Source organism: Pezoporus occidentalis, unplaced genomic scaffold (genome assembly GCF_034315485.1).
Source record: "Pezoporus occidentalis ecotype Australia unplaced genomic scaffold, CSIRO_AGI_Poc_V1 ctg45, whole genome shotgun sequence".
NCBI lineage: Eukaryota > Metazoa > Chordata > Aves > Psittaciformes > Psittacidae > Pezoporus > Pezoporus occidentalis.
The window spans coordinates 3,475,720-3,500,184 of record NW_026915780.1 but is presented as its reverse complement, the minus strand read 5'-3'; the positions used below and the strand labels follow the sequence as shown (position 1 = coordinate 3,500,184).

The window sequence follows — 24,465 nt, the reverse complement described above, 5'->3', positions numbered from 1 at the left end:
AAAGGACCTTGAGATCATCCAGTACTAACCCCCCTGCCATGGGCAGGGACACCTCACACTAAACCATGGCACCCAAGGCTCTGTCCAGGGCCAGGGGTGTGATTTTTAGTATTAAAAGGAACCAAGTTCCTTTAGCAACACAGTTATCTTCTGTTTGCTGAGCTTTTCAAATTACTTCTGCCTTCCTAATCTTTGTGAAGTTGGTTGTTACTCTGCTCCTGCAGATTGTTCTTTTTTCAGTTTTTTACCTCCTCTCAAGGTCTGTGAGTTTATAAGGAAACATTGTGGTTTTTTTTCCCCTTGCTACATTGAATTCCAAACTCAAGATTTTGAAGCTTTCACACACATAGTCCTTTATAAAATCTTTACTTCTTTGCTGGATAACAACTGCACTGTGTTTCAAAAGCTGTTTAAGGTATGAGAGTTCCAAGTGTTGGGTCCATTTTGCAGATGAAGAATGTAGTGGCAGACAGGTTGGCATAACTACTTGTGCAGACCTGTAATAAGGCAGTTTACATTCTGTCTGTACAGTGATGAAATTGTGCCCAGCCTCTGACATATGTTATAGAGATGAGATTTACTGATGAGGCTCTGTTCACATTACAGTGGGCTCGTTTCAGAAGGGGAAGCATTCCAGTCAGTCAGGGATGATTCCTGGATCGTGGCAATACAAAATGAAACTTCAGCTCATTCTGAAGTCCTCAAAGGCTTATTATGTCCTGTCTGATGCTGCCATGATTCTACAGAAGTATGGGAGAGCCTTAAGATACATCAAGCTGGCATTGCAGTGCCATGGTAAGTGCCTAGAATGTACTTCTCACCTCTACCATTGTCCATGTATACCTTTCATGACAGCAACTACTTCTCTTGTGCGTGATTTATCCTAGTGACGTGCAGCAACAAGTCTGACAGCTATGTTTTTAAGTATACTGAGTGTCTAGTTTGTTACTCAAGAGGGAAGCCTGTAGTAAGAATAACCTGATAGAAAGGTGCTCCCCTTCTGATAGATTGGGAAACTCAAAGTGCAGGTTAGAAGCTTCAAAGAACTTGATGTTAGGAGACTGAGTCCTGGTGCCAAGACCAAGATGGTGTTCTGTGGTCTAAGTGCTATCACTGCAAGCAGATAGCTTGCAGTGATTTCCAGTTTGTCCCTGGAAATGCATGATGCTTCCTGTTTCATCTAAATGTATTCTTGACTCTCGGAAATAACCAGATTTGTTCATCAACTGGGTTAGATAAATGAAGTACAGCTTCAAGTATTACAAAAGAAAATGAGTAAAATCAGGCTGTTTAGAGTATTACTGCTATAATGAGAATAACTGGCAAATGCCAGTAGCTTAGTACTGTAGTGCTGCTATTTTGCTTCCATGTTTGTAGGGCTTGGGGTGGGTGGAGGCTTACAAAGCAAAACCACTTGATCTTAATACAAAGCATCAACATGCTTACTAATAAAACATTCTTCAGCTTTCAGTGGGTCAAAGATTTGGGAGTTGAGTTTGATCTTTACCTTTTGGAAATTTCAGGCTGTATCTTATTTAACCTGTAGAAAGTCAGTTTTCCTTTAGTCAAATCAGAGATGAGCATTTGGAATTACCAGATTTACTGCTCATCTTGGACAACAGAGTTGCTCTTTTGAAACTTATCAACTTGTGTAGAGCAACAATGACTTTAAAATAGGTTAGTTCTTCTAGGAAGAGCATGTGTTGCCTGCACACAGAGAATAATGGTGACAGGTACCATGAAAACTAATTACATTGTCAGTCTGTGTCAAACCTTTTGATGTTTAATCCTTTTTCTTTCCCTCATTCATGGGGTTTCTTTTCCAATAGATACGTATTGTTGCCTCTGTGCCAGCATGCTTCCTGAAGTGTTGGTGTTTCTTTGCCAGTGCTTAACCCTTTGTGGAGATATCCAACTAATGCTTGCTCAGAATGCAAACAACAGAGCAGCATATCTGGAAGAATATAATTACCAGACGAAAGAAGATCAGGAAATACTACACAGTCTTCATAGAGAATCCAGGTGCCAAGGTATGATGCTGATACAAGAACTGCCTTAATATGACAGCCAGAAGTAATGTCATTGTGCTTCCTCAAAGCCATGCGCTAGTAATGTTGCTGGAGGAGGGTTTATTATGCTTCAGTTGTGTTTTCTTCAGAGAGAGCTTATCATGCCTGTCATATATAAGGAGGTTGCCAAGATACATGACATGCCTGAAGCTGTAAAATAGCTCCAGGCAGTAATTGTTCAGGTACTAAGTAGATGTTCTGACATGGATTTTATACCTGGTCATCTTTTCAGCACTTCAGACTATCACAGGTTTCAGTTTGTTTGGAAATACTGTTTGACATGCAGGTTTGTATTTTGTTTTCTAGTGTTTGCCTGGGCTACAGACTTGTCCACAGACTTGGAATGCCAGCTCTCTGTCAGCTGTAAATGCTACGAAGCTGCTAATGAAATTTTACTCTTCAGCAATTTAAAAAACCAAAACCCAGAGCAGCATGTACAGGTACTAAAGAGGATGGGTAACATCAGGAATGAGATTGGAGTGTTTTACATGAACCAGGCTGCTGCAGTGCAGACCGAGAGAGTGGGCAAGTATTCATTGTATTCGTTGTTCCCCTTCTTATTTCACAGAGCTACAACAGTGATCGTGTTCACTAATACTGCAAGAAATCCTGAGTATTTCTGATTATAAAGACAGCATTTAAATGACTTTGTACAGTAAATACTTCTCTATAATTGATGTTATGCAACTTTAAGTATTTGTCTGTTACTGTGCCTTGTACATTGTACTTAATTGAGCCTAGACTGAATAAGGGAATCTATAGCTTTGGAGAAACTCCTTTGAAGTGTATAAAATGCCCTCAGAAAACATGATGGAAACTTAAGACAACTCAGTTATAAAAGGGAGGGTGTGATGCATTCTTGATGTGTTTGGCTAAGTCCAGCAGGAGCAAGCATAAGCTTGATTTAAACATAAGAATAGCTTCAATAAAGCTATACTATGAACTTTTTGGTAAAGAAATCCTTGGAAACCTTTGCTTCCTGGTTTATTTTTGGTGGTTTTGTCTTGAGGAAATAGAGGTTACCTAAGCTTCTTTTACGGTAAGATGTTTGGGGTTTTGCTTTTGGAAGCAAAGCCAACAATGTCTACAAGTAAGAGTTATGTAAACCAGAACAAATGAGATGCTGGTGGTTCAGTGTAAACAGCTCCAGTCTCCCAAATACCATAGAATCAACTAGGTTGGAAAAAGGCCTTTAAGATCATGGAGTCCGACCATTATCCCAGGACTACCAAGACCACCATCTGATTGCTGTCACCTTTGTTCAATTAATATTCGAAGGATTTGGGTTGGTCTTCCAATTTTGTCATTTTTCATCATAGAATCTCAGGCTGGTTTGTGTTGGAAAGGACCTTAAAGCTCATCCAGCTCCAGCCCCCTGCCATGGGTAGGGACACTTTCCATTAGATCAGGTTGTTCCAAGCCCCAGTCAGCATGGCATGTTGGATGCATGTCCATGGATCATCTCCATGTTTTTGCAGAACTGCTCTTTAGCTGAACTCAAAGCTCAAATACTGAATTTCACTTGTCTGTAAAAGTCACTTTTTAGTTGTTTCATACTGTAAGCTCATAGAAGTAACTATACCTTGAATATTACTTTTGGGGGGGTGAAATCTGGTTTAACCTGTTCATTTCCCTTGGTTTTTGTGTGTTGTGTTACCATAATTCTTTTGAAAGCACAGTAAATGTAGTAGTGCACTTGAGATATTGAGATTTTCATATATTTGAGGGATTTTTTTAAGAGTACTTTCCAGAATCATTTACACCCTTAAATTCTAAAAGGCCATTTATAAGAGAAAGAACATGATGCTGTGCTTGCTCACTATCTTTGAAGAACTTGCATGGGATCATAAACCTTGTGTCTTAACCCTAGTGAGTAAAACCGTATCGACGACAGAGCAGCAGCTCTGGAAGAAAAGCTTCTCTTGCTTTGAAGAAGGAATCCAGAACTTCGAGTCGATCGATGACGCGACCAATGCTGCTCTTCTGCTCTGCAACACGGGAAGGCTGATGCGGATTTGTGCTCAGGCCCACTGTGCAGCTGAAGGGGACTTCAAAAGAGAATTCTCTCCAGAAGAGGCTCTTTATTATAACAAGGTAACATCAGACTAATTTTAGAATGGCTCATTAATATGCCTTTTACTGTAGAATATTTGTAAGTATCTGTAAGTCTTGATGTGATAACATGGGATCATCCCTGCAAGCGCTCAAGGTCAGTTTGGGTTGGGCTTGGAGCAGCCTCCGCTAGTGAGAGGTGTCCTTGCCCATGGCAGGGGCTTGAAACTAGATGATCTCTAAGGTGCCTTCCAGCATAAACCATTCTAGGGATACCTCTGCAGCTTTCATAGTTTCCTAATCCTTACTGCAATGGCTTCAGTATTGTCGTCAAGGTTTGATTCCATTGCTCTGGTATATAAAGCACTGTGACATTCAGATCTTGGTATGGACAGACTGCAATACTTCACATAAGGGAGATAAAAATTAGGTCAGGATTTAAACTATGACCAAAATGAGTGTAAATAAAATACTGAAGAAGGCTCAGAGAGATATTTTGGCATGCTTCCTTGAGAATGAGTGAAGGGAAATTAATTTCTAGTTGCTATAAATACAGGCAGTAACTATGTACCTATACTTCTTTGTCATCTGTAGGCTATTGACTACTACCTGAAGGCATTAAGATCATTGGGTAAGAGAGATGTGCATCCAGCTGTCTGGGATTCTGTGAACTGGGAGCTGTCTACTACGTATTTCACTATGGCCACTCTGCAGCAGGATTATGCTCCATTATCTAGAAAGGCTCAGGAACAGGTAATAAAGAGTGTTTGTGACTACATAAGCTATTGTCTTCCTGGAAAACTGAACCATGAGCAAAATTGGTACTGTGGCAAATTCTAAACCTTCATTAGATTGAAAAACTTCTATGAAGTATTTCTTGCAAACCATAAAATGTTTAATCACTTGTGGTTTATAAAGTTTTGCTTAATGAAACAGAAGCAGGACAAACAGATTTAAGCCTTGCACATGCCACTGTTCTAGTTTCAAAGTGCCCACGCTACATCTTTTTGTTTCATTTTGTAGATAGAAAAAGAAGTTAGTGAAGCCATGATGAAGTCCTTGAAATACTGTGACATTGATACAGTGTCTGCACGACAACCTCTCTGCCAGTATCGGGCTGCAACCATCCACCACAGGCTTGCTTCAATGTACCACAGTTGCTTGAGAAACCAGGTATTGGCACAAACTGGTTGGGTTCCAGATTTAGTGTGTTCAGTGTGCATATGGAGATTGATACCCAACCTGGCCTTGAACACTGCCAGGGATGGGGCAGCCACAGCTTCTCTGGGCACCCTGTGCCAGTGCCTCAGCACCCTCAAAGGGAAGAACTTGTGCCTAAGAGCTCATCTCAATCTCCCCTCTGGCAGGTTAAAGCCGTTCCCCCTTGTCCTTTCCCTACAGGCACTTGTCCAAAGCCCCTCTCCACATTTCTTGTAGCCCCTTTAGGCACTGGAGCTACTCTAAGGTCTCCCTTTAGGGATCCTTCTCTTCTCCAAGCTGAACCAGCCCAGCTCTCTCAGCCTTAAAAATGTTACTTTTGAAAGTGTAGTCTGTCCTTTATAGAGTGTTCTGAGCTTTGGGGTCCTCTCTATTATAAGTAGTTCTGTGCTCACATAACAGAAACCATTGATAAATATGTTCGTTGGTTTGGTTTTGTGTCCAAGCCTCTCTTCTGACACTTCAGACAGTCTTCTACTTTGCATATAATTTAATAAAGCCTTAGTGTAGACTTACATGTTGCTTTCTGATTCCCACCCCCCTATATTATTCTTTATAGTTAACTTAGTTACAGTTTGTGTGAATTTGTTAGCAGTAGCTATGAAATTATAATAGTTTCAGAGGTGGCAGGATGGTGATTTTTGGAGAAGTGCAGACATTTAGATGAATCGTTATGGAATGAGGTGGGAAATGATTGTTGGCGCCTCATCTACCAACTTACACAGGTTTATTTCTAATGGCTACCTTATGAACATACAAACTGTCTGGGATTTATGATGTCCCCTCGTTTGCAGGTTGGTGATGAACATCTGAGAAAGCAACACCGTGTCCTGGCTGATCTCCATTACAGCAAAGCAGTACGCCTCTTCCAGCTCCTGAAGGATGCGCCCTGTGAGTTACTTCGTGTTCAGCTGGAAAGAGTGGCATTTGCAGAATTCCAGATGGCGAGTAAGTCTAGCTCTGGCTTTACTACAACAGCTTTCCAAACTACCATTCTCTGTTTAACTGCATTTGTACATAACTTTGTATATGAGAGCAGGAGTAACCTCCTCCTCAGAATAGCATTTTCTTCAAGAGAGAAGAGGCAGTTTTATCTTAGTGGTTTTCAGTTGACTAAGACAGTACTTACTTGAAATCTTTGGATGGAATTAAAATTGGAATCTCTAACATAAGCCATTTGTGTCCTTCATTTTTACTTCTTTTTTAGGTCAGAACAGCAGTGCTGGGAAATTAAAGACTCTGTTTGGGGCACTCGATATAATGGCAAAAACCAAGGGTGCATTCCAGCTTATCAAAAATGAGCTTGTGGCAGAAAGTGAGCAGGTAAATGGAGGTTGAGTGGGGTGACTCCCTGCTCGTTGTATCTCCGATGTTCATGTCAGAATGGTCATTTAGCAATTAAGATGTTGCTTGGTTACTTTTCAATAGAGCTGGTTGCTTGAATAGTGTGGACAGGGTTCAGATCTATTGCAGTTCTCTTCTAGCCTTTATGTGGAAGTAGATAAAAAAAGTTAATCAAGAACATGATCTGGAGATGGATTAAAACAGAATCCCAGACTGGTTTGTGTTGGAAAGAATCTTAAAGCTCATCCAGTTCCAACCCCCTGCCACGGGCAGGGACACCTTCCACTAGAGCAGCTTGCTCGAAGCCCCTGTGTCCAACCTGGCCTTAAACACTGCCAGGGATGGGGCAGCCACAGCTTCTCTGGGCACCCTGTGCCAGCGCCTCAGCATCCTCACAGGGAAGAGCTTCTGCCTTAAGAGCTCATCTCAGTCTTCCCTCTGGCAGGTTAAAACCCCTTTTCCTGTCACTGCTTCCTGTTAAACATGCATGTATATGGATCTAGACTGTCTGAACAGGGTTCTGTGCCGCTCTGGGTTATCCCTTAAAGTTCCCTTATCCCTTAAGAACTTGAATTGTGTACAATATTAATGGGAATACTCTCTGTATAGTATATTTAATATCAAAAGGTGGAAGGCTATCTGTAGCTAGTGTGATCAGGTTCTTGATGCCTAAACAAATCATTACTTGCAGTATATGCTGATGTATGTCATCCCTTGCTGGCAACTTGAGCAGTAGATGGAGTCATCAAGTCCATATTTGCCTGATGCTTTTGTAACTAAATACTCCAATGTGTATATACAACACAGGCAGTCGGTGTAAGTTGTGCACAGTGTGGATATAAGTGTAACTACCCCATAAAGAGGGTGCCACAGAAACTGATGTTAGTACCATTCCAGTAAAGAATCGACTAACGTGCTGGTGGGGCTGCCTGGCTTTAGCTGAACTGGGTTTAAATGGTGAGTTCAGTGACATGGTTTTTGCTTTCTCTCTTATAGGCAAGTGAAGGTAAAAGTGCTGCTGAGAACATGTCACCTACTGATTCCTCCACCAGCCTTAACAAAGAAGAAGTGTTGAAACTGCTCAGTATTTTTGAATCCAGAATGTCATTCCTTCTCCTCCAGTCCATTAAGTTGTTAACTTCAACCAAAAAAAAGATTGGGTAAGTTGAACCATGATATGCATGTGTAGATGTGTTTCCCATCCATAAATCCATAACTATGACTCTTCAGCCTGCTAGAACTGTGGTATGTATTCTTTTATGGAGGTGCTTCTCTTATGCAGAGAAGGAACCGAGATGTACCTCAACTGTCTGAATTGTCAATGTTTTCTGTGCGTTTGTGTGTAACTGAGGCAGTGACCAAGAAACATCATCTCTGCATGGGTCTAGGTAGCTTTTTTTCTCCTCTTTCCTGATAGCAATCCATGACTGAGGACAAAAGTGAGACTTGAATTGCTGTATGTTCCACAGCACGATTGGAAAATCATAGTTTAATCATCCTCTGAAATGCATGGAACAGTTATGAGTCCCTGGTGCTGTGTAATGCTCGGTGGTATCCAACTGATCCTTCAGAGGATATAAATCCTGTGTCCTTCATAGGTATAAATCACGCACAAAGCCATAATTTTAACAGAATTTTAAGCCATAACTTGCACTGCCATAATTTTCTGGCCTAGTTCTCTCTGGTTTTGGTTCATCAAACAGTTCAGGGAATGAGGTATGTGCATATGGAGTTCCTTATGTTGGCTGACGTTGGTCTTCATCTGTGACAGAGCATGTGAAAGTTAATGGGGGAGTAACTCCTGTGTATTGCTGATCTTTTCATGTCTTGATAATAAAGTATGTTGGAGACAGTATAGTTTAGCAAGCAGAATACATGTAGGTGCTGCAGTAGTGCTGTAAATAGAGAGGGATGGATGTGGAGAAGATGCTCATTGGCCTTTAAGAAATTTCTAATGTTAGGTAAAGGTAATGTATGAAAATGTGCCCTTAGTGGTAGTGTATCCTTCTAGGGAATTCTTCTATTGTTGGAAGCTGTGTTAATAGCTTCTCAGATGGAAGCACTGCTGGTGCCAGTGCTGTTTTGCCAACAGTGAAGTGTGAAATGGCATCATTCTGCACATGAAGTTTTCTGCTGCTAGAGGAAGATGGATAAATAGAGAAATGTGAGACACAAGGAAGCTGTGCACTGCCTGAGTACTTGGTTTTTAGCACAGCATTAGGTGCTTTCCTTTCCTTTCTAAAAAGCTTCCACAAGGTGGCAACCTGAATGCGTGGAATGCAGAGGATTCCATTAAGATTGGTACCTAACCCAGCAGATGTCCCAAGTAACTGTGTAAATTGGTTAGTTCTGTTGCCTCCTAAGTGTTGTCAAAGAAGGGGTTTTGGTTTGTGGGGGTTTCCCCTCTGTTGTTTTCCCATTGTGTGAGTAGGGTTTTCTATTGAAGATTCCCTACAGGGAAAGTGATAAGAGTCTGAATGCTGTGAAATGGGACTGTTGTTACAACAGGTTACACTTGTTTAAACAATAGTGGATTGAGGCTCAGCTTGAAGCTGCCTTTTGCTTTACCTAAGTACCTCATGTACATCTCATGTGTTTCCTCCATTCTGCTTTGTAGAAGAAAACATCTGCCTTCTGTTTAGTAACAGGCTGAAAGGGAGGAGGTTGAGCTCACAAATGCTACTTCAGGTTTCAGATGCACTTTGGCAGAGAACATGTAGTAAAACTAAATGTTTTGATAGTGAAACTTGCAGACTAGCAATGAAACCAGATGAAATCGGAGCTTTACCCTCTAAAAGTTAAAAGCATGAGCATAACTGAACTTGGCTGTATATATCAGGGGAAAGAAGTAACTGAAAGTAATACTTGGTTCTGGGAATTCTTGTAACTTACCCTGGAAATACTTTGCACCTCAGTGGCTTTTATTGACTGCCTGTTCTGATCAATAAGCAAACCCCTCTGATTTCTGCCTAGTGTTAGGGATTTAATGGTGTTTCACTATTTCTTAGTAATTCTTGAAGCATTTGCAAGGAATCTGATGTATAATTAATGTACATGATTAATATGTACACAACCATGCTTTATTTATAACACCAGTGCCAGTATTTTAGGGTTTTTCTAGTTTGGCTCACTTGATTATCCGTCTTGGATGTTAAATGTGGCATGGTAGGAAATGAGAGACTCCAGAGGAAACACCAGTCATATTCTTCCACTGGGATAGCCATCAATGTCATTTAATAACTGATAACTTGCAGAATCCAGTCCTGTGGTCAGGTTAATAGCCTGTATAACCTGCTTTGTTATTAGGGTCATTAATGAAGAAGAAGCTGTTCTTCAAACCAACAAGCAGGTTTACTCTCTTCTCCTGCGGGCAACTGCCAACAGAAGCCTGACTCTGCTGGAGCGGGTGGAAGTGATCCTGAATTTACTGGAGCAGCTCACTCAGAACTCAGACACTGGCAGTGCAGGAATCCAGTGACTGCCACGCTGTGGAACAGCCCAACAGTGCCTTGCTTCACATGGGATTGGTGGTATTGTATCTTTTCCCATGCGATATTCCTATTTATTGCAGGTGGTAATAGAGCCTGTGTCGTTACATTGTACGTGTGGGGGAAAAGCAGGGATTCCTGTTTATCCCATGAGCCCTCTGCGATGGTGTTTCTTTGTTTGAAGTGCCACACTGGGGTTCTGCATAGAAACAGAAACACTTCTCGTGTTGGAGAAATTCCCTATTTTTCAGATAAGGGGCTTTGCAGTGGTATCAATGTCTTGCATACAAATGTAATTTCACAGTTGCTCGAGTTGATGTTTCATGGAATACACTTTGTAAGCAAGGCTGGATTGAAACACTTTAACCCATAATGTCAGCCTGGAGCTGTACAAGCAAGTTTCTGTTGCATATATGGATACACTGCTATTAGCAGTTACTATCCTGCACAGAGATGTGTGCTTTTCCAGGTGTGCTGCAGGACTCCGCCAAATAGGGGCCATCCCTGGGCTTCACTCCAGCAAGTTGAGTGGGTTTAGCTGTGTTTGGATTGATTAAGAAGAGTATTATTATGTTTTTCAGACTTGAAACTGTGAATAAATGAGAGCATATTTTTAAATAAAATTTATTTATTAAATACAGACTGCTGCATGGGTCTGCCTTGGGGTTACTGGTGATGGCAGCAACACCCTCATCAAAGCAGCAAGCTGCTCACCAGAATGAGGTGCCTAACAGGCAAGTCTTGTCTTAGAATGTGCAGGGCTTTGTTTTTTGGAAGTAAGTATCATTTCAGAGAATCATAGAATCACAGAATTTGGGCTGGAAGAGATGTTAAAGCTCATCCAGTTCCAACCCCTGCCACGGGCAGGGACACCTTCCACTAGAGCAGCTTGCTCCAAGCCCCTGTGTCCAACCTGGCCTTGAACACTGCCAGGGATGGGGCAGCCACAGCTTCTCTGGGCACCCTGTGCCAGCACCTCAGCACCCTCCCAGGGAAGAGCTTCTGCCTAAGAGCTCATCTCAGTCTCCCCTCTGGCAGGTTAAAGCCATTCCCCTTGGCCTGTCCCTACAGGCTCTTGTCCCAAGCCCCTCTCCAGGTTTCCTGCAGCCCCTTTAGGCACTGGAGCTGCTCTCAGGTCTCCCCTTCAGGAGCCTTCTCTTCTCCAGGCTGCCCCAGCCCAGCTCTCTCAGCCTGGCTCTAGAGCAGAGCTGCTCCAGCCCTCACAGCATCTCCATGGCCTCCTCTAGACTTGCTTCAACAGGTCCATAAATACTTCTGAAGTCTATAATACTTCTGAGATTCTATTTCATCCTAAGAAATGGAACTCCTTGAGAAAGCAAAATGGCTGTTTTATTGTGTCCAGGCTGACTGATGAATCCACACACACAGTTTGACATGACTTCAGTTTGCAGTAACATAATTAGGCTCAGATTAACTCTTACTCCTGGTACAGAGCATCTCACCTAATTGGGAATTCAGGTCATAGACTCAGAATTAAGCTAATAGAAATTTACAGCAAATGAGGATTTCTCTGTTAGTCTCTGAACCTCAGCACTGCACTGAATGACTTTCATGGGGATTATAATTAAGTTTATTATGATTTAGATCTGCTCTGAATTCCTCAGCAGTAGCAGTGGTGCTAAATGGGATTACTGTTTCCTCTTTCACAGATAAACAACTCAAGCATAAACCACATCCAAAACAGACACCTCTAACACCATTATTAACTATGATAAGTCAGTTTATTTTGCCTTTAATAAATCCTCCTCCTTTACAGGAATAGAAACCAAAACCTCATTTATAGGACTCTGTACTGGAGGGATAGGGAATGGTAATAGCTGACCTGCTTTTAGCTCCACATGGTGCAGCTTCACCCTAAGAATGGTCCTATTCCACTGAGTATCTACAATCATCATTTTAATATCAACATCTGAAAAGCAGACCAATGAACAAGTAAGCTTTACAACAGGAACCACCTTATTGTGTGTATGGTTTTCATCTATAAAAGAGCAGGATGGGTGTAGAACTGATTCTACAGACACATGAAAGCCTTACCTGGTGTGTAGGTGCTACCTGAGGTCATACACTGAACTTATCTCACTGAGCTCTGAGGCAAATCAGCCTCTCACACTGAGCTTTCAAGGAATAACCACATGAAGTATTTACACTGCACACATGAGAGAAGGGGAGTAACTGATACTTTAAGGGATGCTGGACAAATCCTAGATTTCTTCTACGTTTAGGTGCCAGCTTCTCACACCAGATGAGGACAGTGTTGCATATCCCTGAAGAACACCTCCTTGCAGAGCAACAGGTCTGCAAACAAACCTTCTACAGCACTGAATTCACCTTCAAAGTCACACTGTGCTCATTCAGGTCCAGAGCAGTTGTGTAAGTGAAGGGCTTTCTGGATTCCAGTGGCAAGGTCCTGGGGAGTGGGGCTCTCTGCAGTGCAGCTCACAGGGATTCCTGCTGCTTCCATGGCTTCGGCTGTCGTTGGACCGATGGCAGCAAACTGGAATGATGGTATTTACAGTTACAACAGGAAGGTTAGGGATGGCATCAGCTCTGACTCACTGAGGTATGCATCCTCCCTCCCCTGCCGCACTGTCGCTGTATTTCACCTTACTAAAGCTTTTATCCATTTCAGGTTGAAGAATCTCAGTATTAAAAACCACCCATCAGTGGAGATGGGGTAAGTTAATTGGAGAAAATACTTCCAGGTGAAATTCCTTTTTCTTTCTTTTATAAAGGCTCTCAGCTATATAATAACATCTGTATTTGCTGTTAGCTGGGATTTTTGCAGAGAAATAAGCACAAAGAGAGAAAATGAAGGTTTGTAAGAGGTGTAACAGCTTTTCTATCTCTCATTCGCAACCCCAGGCTTACGCCCTGTTGTATCTCACCAGTTTTGAAGAGACAATACCTTGATATGATTGATATAATCTCCTAAAAGCTTCTGAATGTGCTGGAGGCAAAATCTGACACCGGATGGACTGAAGAACACAATACTTGCTGGAATTCCCTGAGTAAAAGTAACCACAGGTTGGCATGGATTCCTCACTCTTCCCAGTACACTTTCTCACATACATCACTTCAGGTGTGTTTATATGTTTGGGAAGTGTTATTATTGATGAGAAAACACAGTTAACTAAGCCAAGAGAAATGGTTTCCTGTGGTACAGGCAGCAACCCCCCAGTTCCACCACAGAACACTGAGATTGGCGTGTGACTAAAATCAAGTACTTTGTCACACAAGTGCTTGGAGATAAATACACTGAAAGTGTTCTGGAGCTGTTCTTGTTCTGTTCAGCCTAAAACTCAGCAAGTTATTTCCCTGAATCATAGAATCCCAGCCTGGTTTGTGTTGGAAGGGACCTTAAAGCTCATCCAGCTCCAACCCCTGCCACGGGCAGGGACCCCTTCCACTAGAGCAGCTTGCTCCAAGCCCCTGTGTCCAACCTGGCCTTGAACGCTGCCAGGGATGGGGCAGCCACAGCTTCTCTGGGCACCCTGTGCCAGCGCCTCAGCACCCTCATAGGGAAGAGCTTCTGCCTAAGAGCTCATCTCAGTCTCCCCTCTGGCAGGTTAAAGCCATTCCCACAAGGAATATACTGCAAGGTATTATCAGTGTCCAATACCTGTTGTGAGAAATAACTGCTCAAAGACTCCTGCAGATGAGCATGCTGGGTTGTTTGATAAACAGTAAGGCTTTCCAGAGTTATACCTGCAATTAGGATACACAGCCATCATTAAACAGGGCTTCATTAATTTCTATCCTTTCAGTAAAACACTCCACATATAAATCAGATTTACGTGTATCATTTTAGGCTAAAAACATAAAGGAAAACAAATTCTGTGAAGGATTTGTAGGTATTTCTAGTTGCAAGATATCCCAAAGCATCTGTAAACCAAAGACCTCAAAGCACACTGGATACCAGGCAAATCTGGCATCACTTCCATGCATGAGCTACCTTCCATCCCACAGATGAGAACATAAGTGAGGAACAAGGCAAATAACCATGCAGCTCAGTCCCAGAGCTGGGGGCAGCAATCCCACCTGTCAGTTTTCACTCCCATCCTCTAACTTCTAGCTAACATAACAGCAAATCCAAGTTTTACTCATCTAAATTGGATTCACAAGCTTTAGATCCAGCTTTTCTCACAGCTGAGGAATTAAAATGAGGCTCCAAGGGAAGTCCCACCTTTTTCTCTAAGTACTGTAGGAAGCACTTCTCTTTTCAGGGCTCCGCAAGGAAAAAGGAGAGCTGAGGAACTGGATTTCTCTCCTGTAAACACACAAACAAGAACTTTAATTAACTTATATCTTTAATAAAATGTGATACATTTAATACATCTTAAAGATATCATTGAACACTGCAGTACATGCCATGTGCTTCATCACCGACACAGCCCTAAGGTAACTTGCAGTGCATCCGCAATTCAGAGGACAGAGGTATTTAGCATGTACAAGTATTCCATAACTATAATAATATAAGATGCTTGTAATCAATTACAGGAAGGAAGAATGAACTTGGGACAGAATGTAAAAAGAGATTTTAAAATACAAAGATAAAACCTAAATACTTCAGCTTAAACCTCCTATAACTCATGTCAGTTAATTGCAATGTCAGTGTGATGCCTGTAAGGAAACACTAATCCTTTCTAACCTGTGTTTATGAAGCACAGAAGTCCTTAGTAGGCCTGAACAATACAAGCAGCATTGGCCCTTGTGGTATCCCCTAATCCATAACCCACACCAACGTTACACTGTAAGAGAACTAAAGTGTATTTGCCTTGAAAAGAGAGTAAATGCAGGTAGTTAAGGAATAAAACTCTTATTTTTCCCACTTAAGTTGAAGTGGGGACCAAAGCACAAGAGGTGAATAACAAAAGAAATATCATTACTTCAGATTTCATTTTATATCATTACTTCAGATTTAATTCTTGACACCAAATCCTAATGGTATAAACAATGTAGAGCTTTTCATTTACTTATAATTTTATGCATAAACAAATATAACATGCATAACAGGGAACATGATGTAATTTAATCTGTACTTCAGGGGTTGTCATAAACCATGTGATAAATGGAGAGCGTATAAATAGGTCCAATCCAATAAATCATGGAGTGTGATTATAGGTAACAAGAAGAAGCAGTCCCCAGTGACTGAAGTTCACTGTTTGCTTATCAAAACTGAAGGGTGTTCAAAGGCAGGCATTTTCCAAGGATAATGGAAATGTTGCATTGTTGTGTTAAACAGCTGCTGGTCTAGTGTGAGGCATCCCTACCCATGGCAGGGGGTTGGAACTGGATGAGCTTTAAGGTCCCTTCCAACCCAAACCCAAATCATGATTCTATGATTCTCTGTGCTGGGTATCAGAAATGCTGCTGGCTCTGGATTGAACCTCTGCTCTCACCATCAAGTGCTGTTCCCCATCCAGCTCCCTCTGTGACCGCCAGCTCCTAACTATGCAGGAACTTGCAGGCAAAGCAGGGAACAGTCTCAGGATCAAACACAGCCGTTAAGTATTGGATCTGTGAACCCAGCAGCTCCCATAGGAGGAGGAAGAGCCAGGCTGATCCTCAGAGGGATTCCAAATAACTAAGATGTTACAATGCAGTAACTGTGCTACCACAGGCTCACCAAGATCAAGTTTTTCTGCTCCTGGTACTACATGGATTGTCTTCCTTAGACCTGATCTTAGGTTCTTTCCCATTCACATACAACAGGAAGATACAGGTATTTTTCTCATCTTCCTTCTCTAAAAAGCAACCAACCTTCATCTGCAAACTGGCAATCACTAATTCACTACCAGAAGCAGACTTTCTAGCACTAAAATATCAGCTAAAACCTTTCTTTGGTTTAAAGTATCTGTTGGATACTTTGGTTATTTTTCACTTAATGGCATTTTTGCGTTGAAAATTAATTTTTTAGTATTTATTATTTAATCTTGTGTTGGCAACTATCACTTTTAGCCTGAAATATTCCATATAATTAAAATATCTTATTTGCACATGAGTTACAGAGCACCCACAAAAAACAATACTTGCCAGCTCCTATCACATTTTACTTCTATTTCTCTGCTACTATGCAGACCTTGCTAACCAACAGACCCTTTCATATGGCTGGATGTGGTTCTGAGCAACCTGGTATAACTGAAGATGGCCCTACTCATTGCAAGGGTTGGACTCGACAAGCTTTACAGGTCCATGATTCTACATCAAACATTATGCCTAACAGCCAAAAGCAATGTGTCAGGGTTCTTGACATCACTTCCACTCCTGAAGCACCCAGCACCTTATTCAGCAGGTTCACAAAGTGTGGTCAGCAGCGGGGCTTTGAAAACAGCAGATACAATCATTCACCCAACATCCAGAATAACTGCAATTGTCTCTGTTGTTCTCTGACCAGGGTGAGCCAAAGGCATACTATTTACCTGACTGGCTCAAAGATGGGGCTTTTCAAAGCCACAAGCTCTGTTCAATGAGTGGACCCTGAATCAGCCTCTAGATGTTTCCCTTTTTAAATCAGGGGCAGAAAGTCCTTCAATGAAATATATACCGGAATATATATACCTGTATCAGACTGAAAGCTACCCTCTCATTTCATTCTGAGCTCCCCATGGAAAATGCATCCCAGGCCATATAAAGTACAAAGAAGCTCTGCCAACTATCAGGTTGCTGCAGAGACACTGAACCTTAAGTGTGATTTTCATCTTGTACAAAGCCTATTCGAGCAGCCAGTTTCAGAGGGCTTGGGGGCTATTCTGCTGACTTCTGTTGCTAACTGTTCCCCCCAGCAGAGAGAGGTACACTTTGAAGGTGCTGAAAAATAGGTACCTCTGAAGCCACATGTTAATTCTGAGGAAAGGAGCAACTCTGATTGACTTTCAGCTATGGCATAGCAAAAAATCCCCAGCATCAACTGGTTTAAAGCAAGGACAGTCAGGTCAGCCTGAAGTTCCCAGAGAACCAGCACACCTGTTGTCATGATCATTTAAATCTTGTGATTAAGCAGCAATCTCCAGTCATTACAGCTCTGATCTTTCAGTACAAGAATACTCTGCCTACCGGGTCATACAGTATTAGTAACCATTTACAGAGTATAAGATTTCATGCAAATTAGTACTTTGTATAGGTATTTAAAAGTATTTTTATCATCTTTTAGAGATGTCACCCCCATTCCCAGAAGCTGAATTCACAGGACCTACACACAAGATATATACATATATATATGTAGTATGTACTTCTCTGTTCCAGTGTGTGCTCAATGGTATTTACAGTAAGTTCTGAACCAATGGGAGGTACATAAGCTTCATTTAAGCAGATCTGAGAAACTTACTTGAGCAAATATATTCAGCTAATTTCTCAGCATTTCCAGACTTTTCTCCCTGTGGAGTAAGGCCGATTTCTTCCACTAGAACCAGAAGCAGCAAAGAAAACTATTGAAATCAATGAGAGCAATTCACATTTACAGTCACAGAAACACAGAGACACAACTTGATCCTAACACACAAATACTTCTTTGAAAAGCAAAAAAAAAATAGTAGTGATATGTTATGAAAAATGTGATTTTTGCTCTAGGAAGACATACATGAAAAAGTAGAAATGAGGAATTCTGGGGATAACTAAGCTGTTTGGGAGACTTTTTAAACTCTTGTCCTTGAAACAGTGAAACAGAAAGCACTGTCTGGCTATGCATGGGCTGCAGTTCCTGGCATGGTTTGGTTGTAGCTTCCCACTGAGCAGTATCACTGTCCTCTCTAATGAAGGCTGAAATCCAATTGGAAAATCTGCTCTTATTTAAGCACATCCGTGGGGATAAGATGAATCCCTTAGAAATTAACTAGTCTGGGACTTGACTGATTCAAGATGCATGTTAGATGTCACTAGTTGGTGATCTAGTGCTGCTACCAGCCTGCCTGAAGAAACACACCATGACATTCCCATATTTCTTCTTGTAGAAGCAGAAAAACATCCAGATTTTCCCAGTTTTTCCATGGTATTCCCTGTGTAGTTCAGTGGAAGCTAAAGCTACAATGCAATTTTACAGCAAGAAAGGCTTTCATGAAGTACAATCTATGTTGCATGTTTGCTATGCACCAAAAAGGTGTATTGCACCAGATGAAAATCAGTGTTGAGATAAACAAGGCAGCTGGACCACTGAAGTGAATGGGAAGTAAGAGTGGTGCCTTCTGCCTGGCAAAGAACTCAAAGAACACTGAGGGTAAGAAGGGCCAGTGCACTTAACCTTATACAGTCATAATTCTCATCATCCAATTTCATTTCCAAAGTGAATGAGAAAAAAAGCACACATAAATTAAGTACAAAGGGGGTTTTGCCATTTTTTTGACCAAATCTTTAAAGTTGTTACCACCACATCACAATAAAGCCAGTGGGAAACCAGAAGGTGGGTCCTTAGCTGAAGTAGGCACGTAGAGTTCTGATCTGTACACAATTACCTGTCATCAAAATTACCCCTTTATAATATCATAGAATGGTTCAGGTTGAAAAGGACCTCCAGTTCCAACCCCCTGCCATGGGCAGGGACACCTTCAACTAGACCATGTTGCCCAAGGCTCTGTCCACTGAACACTGCCTGGGATGGAGCATTCACCACTTCTCTGGGCACCCTGTGCCAGCGCCTCAGCACCGTCACTGGAAGAACTTCTTTAACCTGAACCTCCCCTGTTTCAGTTTGATCCCATTCCCTCATGTCCTATCACTGTATTTTTTCTTAGCACCCCCGAACAGCAGCTAATACTCACAAAATCATACTTACAAGAGAGATTTATTTAAGACTTCTATTCCTAAATCCCAACTTACCTAAAGAAGCTGTTGCTTTTCCTACCACATACACTGGTTTGGTATCCCACTTTTGTTTAAGGGATTTTGACCAGGCTGAAAAATATTAAATTACATTAAATTTAAGCATGTAGCAACAAAATATGAATGTTAAATGAGTATCTGGACTTCAGTTAAATCTACAAATACAGCTAAATAAGAACAACTAATACTCCACTACATTCCAGCAAATCTGGATGCACTACATGAATTTTTAATGTGCTTTTTCAATGTAAACAGTCTATAACATGTTTTTAAAAGCTTCATTTGAGTAAACTGTTCTTAGCTGCTTTTGTTAAGCAGCATTTTTAATGTACACTTGCCCTATGGTGGATGACGTGCAACTTGCAACGTTCATTTATATTTTGGCATTAAGAACTCAACAAAACTCACAGGAGAAAAGGCACGTAGTACAAAGGGAGATTTAGGCATACAAACTGGTGGTTTGCCATTGAAGGTTGAGGCAAAACAACCAATATAATATTCTATGCCAACAAATAAAAGGGTAAGAATCTACATCCATGCACTACAGTTCTCGATAAGCTCTTTCCTACAGAAGACAAAAGAGAAACCGGTTATGTTTTGAACATACATCAAAACCAAGTTATCAACTCAGAAATCAAATGTACCCAAGACCAAAACAAAATTACTAGGAAATGGTTTTCCTCCTTCAGGCAGTAAGTTAGGGTTCCAGCTACCTGATCCCTAGGCCTGACATCCTAATGGGTCAGAAACAGATACACTAAGCCTTTTACTATCTTGCTCTAAAACAGTGCAGCACAGGATATTGTGTTCCTTTCCAGTGTTCTTGGGGGAAAAAACAAACTACAACAGTAAAATAAGCAATTAGAGGAAACTATTCGATAGAAAGAAAAATCTAAGGATTTATTCAAAGTACCTTTGAAAGGAACCCAAATAGGAACTAAAGCCTAATTTTACTGATTAAAATAGGTATTTCAGCAGCTCCTAAAAGTCCTAATCAAGATTAGGGATGAACTCTAGATACATCTGACCAAAAATCCTGCTGCTGAAAATGCTAAAGCAAGCTAACAGTCTCAGTGTATTACTGCTTACGTGTGAGCATAACCTTACTGCATATGCCTACAGCCCAAATACGGAGCAGATGAAGTAAGAAAACAATTTAAGTGTACATAGAAACTCGAGGCCAGAAGTTATCACTTAGCATAAGAATTTAGAAGAGTTTACAAGTATTTGATAGATCACTGGTACAGTAATTTCTATTTAGCACTCTGCAGGATTCTTACAACCAATCTGTTGGCTTTTATGTTTCAATGTATCTTCACTGCTTTTTTAGCTGATACTTTATTCACTTGAGAAATGTTATATTCAAGACAGAAATGTCTGTTTCTGTAAGACTTCATGTGAATTATATAGGCATAGAAGGAGCACTGAACATGTTCTTCTCTTTCAGGGAGGAAAGTAGTCAGCAAGCAAAACTAGGGACTGCAGCGAGGTATTCCTTATACATGAGACAAGCACAACTGGAAAAGCTCACAGTAATGAGTGGTTTGTACCAAAAGCTCTTTCCTTTCATTTTTAACAGCAGCACAAGGGCAGAAAACCCAACCCTTAAAAGCTGAATTGAGCATGAGGTCTTTATGATGCTGAAAGAACTGTGAAACAGCTTTTTAATATAGGTATACTGTGACACCTACTTATGGGTGAAATAAAATTACAAACTTCAGAAAATACTGAAACAGAAAGACCAAGGAATACAGACATGTGCTTACCTTCATTTTTATTCTTCTCTTTTAAACATATCTTGATGGCCTCTAATGCTCTTGGACTAGTAAAAATTAGGCCTCCATAGCATTCTGGATGAGAAAGCTACTTAAAAACAGTAAATTTAAGAAATAAATGAATAAATAAATCTAAAAAATCTAGTTGATCAATTTTTTATAATCTTGTGAAGAACAGAACAGCTTCAATAAATGCCTGAAATGGGCAAATATGACAGTACTTTTCATCAGGGACTGTAGTGACAGGACAAGGGGTGATGGGTTTAAACCGAAACAGGGGAAGTTCAGGTTAGATATAAGGAAGAAGTTCTTTACTGTGAGGGTGCTGAGGCACTGGCACAGGGTGCCCAGGGAAGTGTAAATGCTCCATCGCTGGCAGTGTTCAAGGCCAGACTGGATGGGGCTTGGGCTGGTTTGTGTTGGAAGGGACCTTAAAGCTCAACCAGTTCCAACCCCTGCCACAGGCATGGACACCTTCCACTAGAGTAGGCTGCTCCAGCCCCTCACCATCCTCATTTTAAAATGAAACACATACATTGAAGAACCAACAGAAAGAGAACACGCACTATGCAATTTTATTGCATGTAACTAGGAGGTGCAGGGCACAATTTCAGCACAATGTAAGGGCAAACCTCAGGTAACCTTTAGTCATCACTAGCTTCTTCTAATCTTGTATTCTGACAAAATGCCCCAAAGCCTGTGGTGATCCATGGTCCATCAAGCTAAACATGAATTCTATCTGGCCAGCATAATTCTTTAACAAGTATGAGCAGCATATTTGATGTTGTCTACAATAATGTCTTGTGTTGTATACAATATTGTGGTTTTTACAACTGTGTTTGTAGAAACACAAAAGGAGCTACCACAAAGGGCACTACCAGATCAAAATAAGACACAGTATCTTGGTAACCATGACCAAACCCTGTAGAAAATAAGACAAATGAAACAATTTGAAACTTACCTTTTCAAATAAGCTTTCAAGAGATATGAATTCAAATGACAAAACTGGAATCAAAGTGGCTTCAAATCTGTACAATCCTAACGCCTATCAAAAGAAGGTTTACAGCTTTTAAAATAGATTTCAAACAGTAGGTTTTTTTTTCTTTGTCAAAGAACTGATTAAGCACAAATATACCTTTTTACTAAAATAAGATACAAAGGCATCTTATTTGCTTTTACTAGTGACTCGAGGTTGGTTTTGCTAGTTATTCAGTATTGCAACAGAATACTATACAAACAGCTGTGGACCTGAGGCCTCCTACTGAATAGTTACAGCATAGAGTTATGTACTACATATGTAAGTCTGAAGTCCCTAATTGCCAAATGATCACTCAGTCCTGCAAATATTCCTGTACCTCCCTGAAGTGCTTTTAAATCTTCCAAGTAAGACTTACTCCCATGACTAAAGGCAATAGCACAAAGAAACACAGCAACAGGTAACCTCTTTTTCACATTACATTCCCAGTAAGATTACTAACATTGTGTATTCTTAATTCTATCCATATGAACATAACCAATATTAATTCATTAGATTGGTTTAATATCAGTGCTTTGCTGAGAACTTTAAAACTGAATTCATTGTGCATGGCCTATAACTAAGATATCTTTTCAGTAACAGCAAATTTTATAGCATACTTTTTCCTTGGCATGATTGAAACATACATTTTGATTATTTAAACATACATTTTGATTATTTTTCCTATGAAATATCATTTCAGACACACACTCCTCATTTCGATTAAGCATGTTTTTCATTTGAAACAGTTAAATCCATCCATCTTGCTGAATGCATGATAACAGCGAAGTGACACATTTACTTTTCCTGAAGTCTACTCACTTGAATATAGGGATCTGGTCCCGACTCTTTGTCTTTGGGATCCTTCAGCAACAGAACCTTCATTGTTTACCAAATAATTGCAGCAGAACTCTGAAATACAATAATGGAAATTATCTAAATTAGATCTAGAGGACTTTCTACTGAACAATGACTTTAATAGCTCAGCTCCTAAGAAACTGGGCTGCTAACAGCTGCACTGCTCTCTTCACAATGAGTCAGCAGTTAACGTACATTCTCTGGGCAGGAATATCCACCCTGATAAGACCAACAAATAACATGCTGCCTTTAGATAATATTGCTTAAGGGAGAAACTGTAATGAAAGTCATCAAGGAGAATACATTGTAAAAGAATTAATAACCCCTACAATGCAGCCATGAGCAGCAACCTAATAAGCTCCTATCTGTAAAAACTTACTCTGTTCAGTCATTTCATGCTAGTTTTCACCTTATGCTCATCATAACAAGTACACAAGGGGTTATGTATCAAGGGATTTCACTTGATGCATTTGGCTCTCCCCCTTTTCAAAGGGGAAAACACGCCGGGCAGTGTTTAAAAACCACAAATGTACATGTGTATATGTACACCCATTTATACATCGGAGTATCATATATACAGTATTCATATGCCTTCTCTTACATATCTACAGGAAACAAGACAAGCCTGAAAAATACATACTCTGCCATTACATGGAAAATGATTGTTCTCAGTTCCTTAAAAGCTGCCTTTGGTGCTGAAATCAAAGCCTGTAAGGACACATAAGCAAATAAACCAAGCATCAAAGCAAACACCTGCAATAATATAAACAGAAACCCACCAACTGCCCATTTACCTGAATTATCTTGTTACTTTCCTATAGACTCCCTTCCTCAGCTGGACAGGGGAGAGAAAACACACGGAAAGACTCGTGGCTTGGGATAATGACAGGGAGAGATCACTCACCAATAAACCAGCATGGGCAAAACAGACTCGGCTTGGGGAGTTTATCAAGTCCACAGAAGGGCTGCAATGTCCATGAGAAGACAGATTTGACCCAGGGAATCCATTAAGTTTGCGCATTCCCAAATAATAGGTATTTTAATCTGCAAGTATTCTGTGGCTGCTTTTGGTTTTACTGCTGAAAAAATCACTTCTTACAAGCCATAAACCTCCCAGACTGTTCTGTCCTTTCCACATACAAGGTTCACACAGATTTGGTGACAGATGTGACCAAATCAAAATGGGTAGAATAAACCCATTTCCAATGGTCCTCAGACCCAACACTTTCTTAGCAAGTGCGCCCTACCACTGCAGACACATCACTGGGGATCGAGCCAAAATGACACCAGGCAGTGAGAAGGCTGACAACATCCCTAAGAGGGACAAAGCACATCTTCAAACCAAAACCATGCCCATATGCATTCAAACAGCGAAGAAGTTAAAGCTCAAATATGCACTGACAGGCTGAGAGAGCTGGGCTGGGGCAGCCTGGAGAAGAGAAGGCTCCTGAAGGGGAGACCTGAGAGCAGCTCCAGTGCCTGAAGGGGGTGCAGGAAACCTGGAGAGGGGCTTGGGACAAGGGCCTGTAGGGACAGGCCAAGGGGAATGGGTTTAATGTACCGAGGACAGATGCTCCAGCCAGGCAGGGAGCTGCAACACTTGACGCACACCTACACCAGGTTAGGGTTAGGAGAGGGGCGACACGGGACCCCCCTTCCCCCGCGCCCCAAACACCCTTCGCAAGCCTCAGACCCGTTCCCAGCTCCCCACGGCCTTTCCCTGCGGACGTACCCCACCTCCCGCCGGCAGAGCTGTGCCGGACACTGCCCCCACCCCGCGCTGCTCCGGCCCGGCCCCACCAGGGCCCTGAGGG

General features: G+C 41.3%; 2 protein-coding genes across 5 annotated transcripts in view; one reads left to right on the top strand and one right to left on the bottom strand.

The window, feature by feature from the left end:
- Positions 1-10,811, top strand: part of EDRF1 (erythroid differentiation regulatory factor 1) — a 28,038-nt gene extending 17,227 nt beyond the window's left edge. For 2 of the 3 annotated variants that reach the window (XM_062635217.1, XM_062635215.1), the window contains 10 exons: positions 607-795; positions 1,830-2,030; positions 2,376-2,594; positions 3,940-4,163; positions 4,716-4,874; positions 5,145-5,294; positions 6,134-6,287; positions 6,547-6,662; positions 7,680-7,843; positions 9,990-10,811. In XM_062635217.1, the coding sequence (XP_062491201.1) occupies positions 607-795; positions 1,830-2,030; positions 2,376-2,594; positions 3,940-4,163; positions 4,716-4,874; positions 5,145-5,294; positions 6,134-6,287; positions 6,547-6,662; positions 7,680-7,843; positions 9,990-10,161 (1,748 nt within the window). In that variant the 3' untranslated portion in view covers positions 10,162-10,811. Of the gene's footprint in view, positions 1-606; positions 796-1,829; positions 2,031-2,375; positions 2,599-3,939; positions 4,164-4,715; positions 4,875-5,144; positions 5,295-6,133; positions 6,288-6,546; positions 6,663-7,679; positions 7,844-9,989 lie in introns of all 3 variants that reach the window. The other variant, XM_062635216.1, reaches the window with a different exon arrangement.
- Positions 10,812-11,891: 1,080 nt separating this feature from the next.
- UROS (uroporphyrinogen III synthase) lies at positions 11,892-24,352 on the bottom strand. 2 transcript variants are annotated; one of them, XM_062635239.1, is made up of 11 exons: positions 24,213-24,350; positions 23,292-23,359; positions 22,616-22,705; positions 21,740-21,823; positions 20,770-20,866; positions 19,001-19,075; positions 17,517-17,591; positions 14,376-14,459; positions 13,812-13,897; positions 13,098-13,196; positions 11,892-12,686 (listed from the first exon to the last, which is right to left on the bottom strand). In XM_062635239.1, the coding sequence occupies exons 3-11, from the start codon at positions 22,676-22,678 to the stop codon at positions 12,540-12,542; spliced, it is 810 nt and encodes a 269-aa protein (XP_062491223.1). In that variant the 5' UTR covers positions 22,679-22,705; positions 23,292-23,359; positions 24,213-24,350; the 3' UTR covers positions 11,892-12,539. The 2 variants fall into 2 exon arrangements, with proteins under 2 accessions (XP_062491223.1, XP_062491224.1); XM_062635240.1 differs by lacking the exon at positions 17,517-17,591 and having other exon boundaries at positions 24,213-24,352.
- Positions 24,353-24,465: the final 113 nt, after the last annotated feature.

What these genes read in the sequence shown, in the direction of transcription:
- UROS (XM_062635239.1), bottom strand. Translation starts at nt 22,678, where the DNA reads ATGAAGGTTCTGTTGCTGAAGGATCCCAAAGACAAAGAGTCGGGACCA. An exon ending in TTGAAAGCTTATTTGAAAAG is followed by an intron (nt 20,867 to 21,739) that starts GTAAGTTTCAAA and finishes GTTTTTAAGTAG; the next exon opens with CTTTCTCATCCAGAATGCTA. An exon ending in GCAGTTATTTCTCACAACAG is followed by an intron (nt 13,197 to 13,811) that starts GTATTGGACACT and finishes ACTTTTACTCAG; the next exon opens with GGAATTCCAGCAAGTATTGT.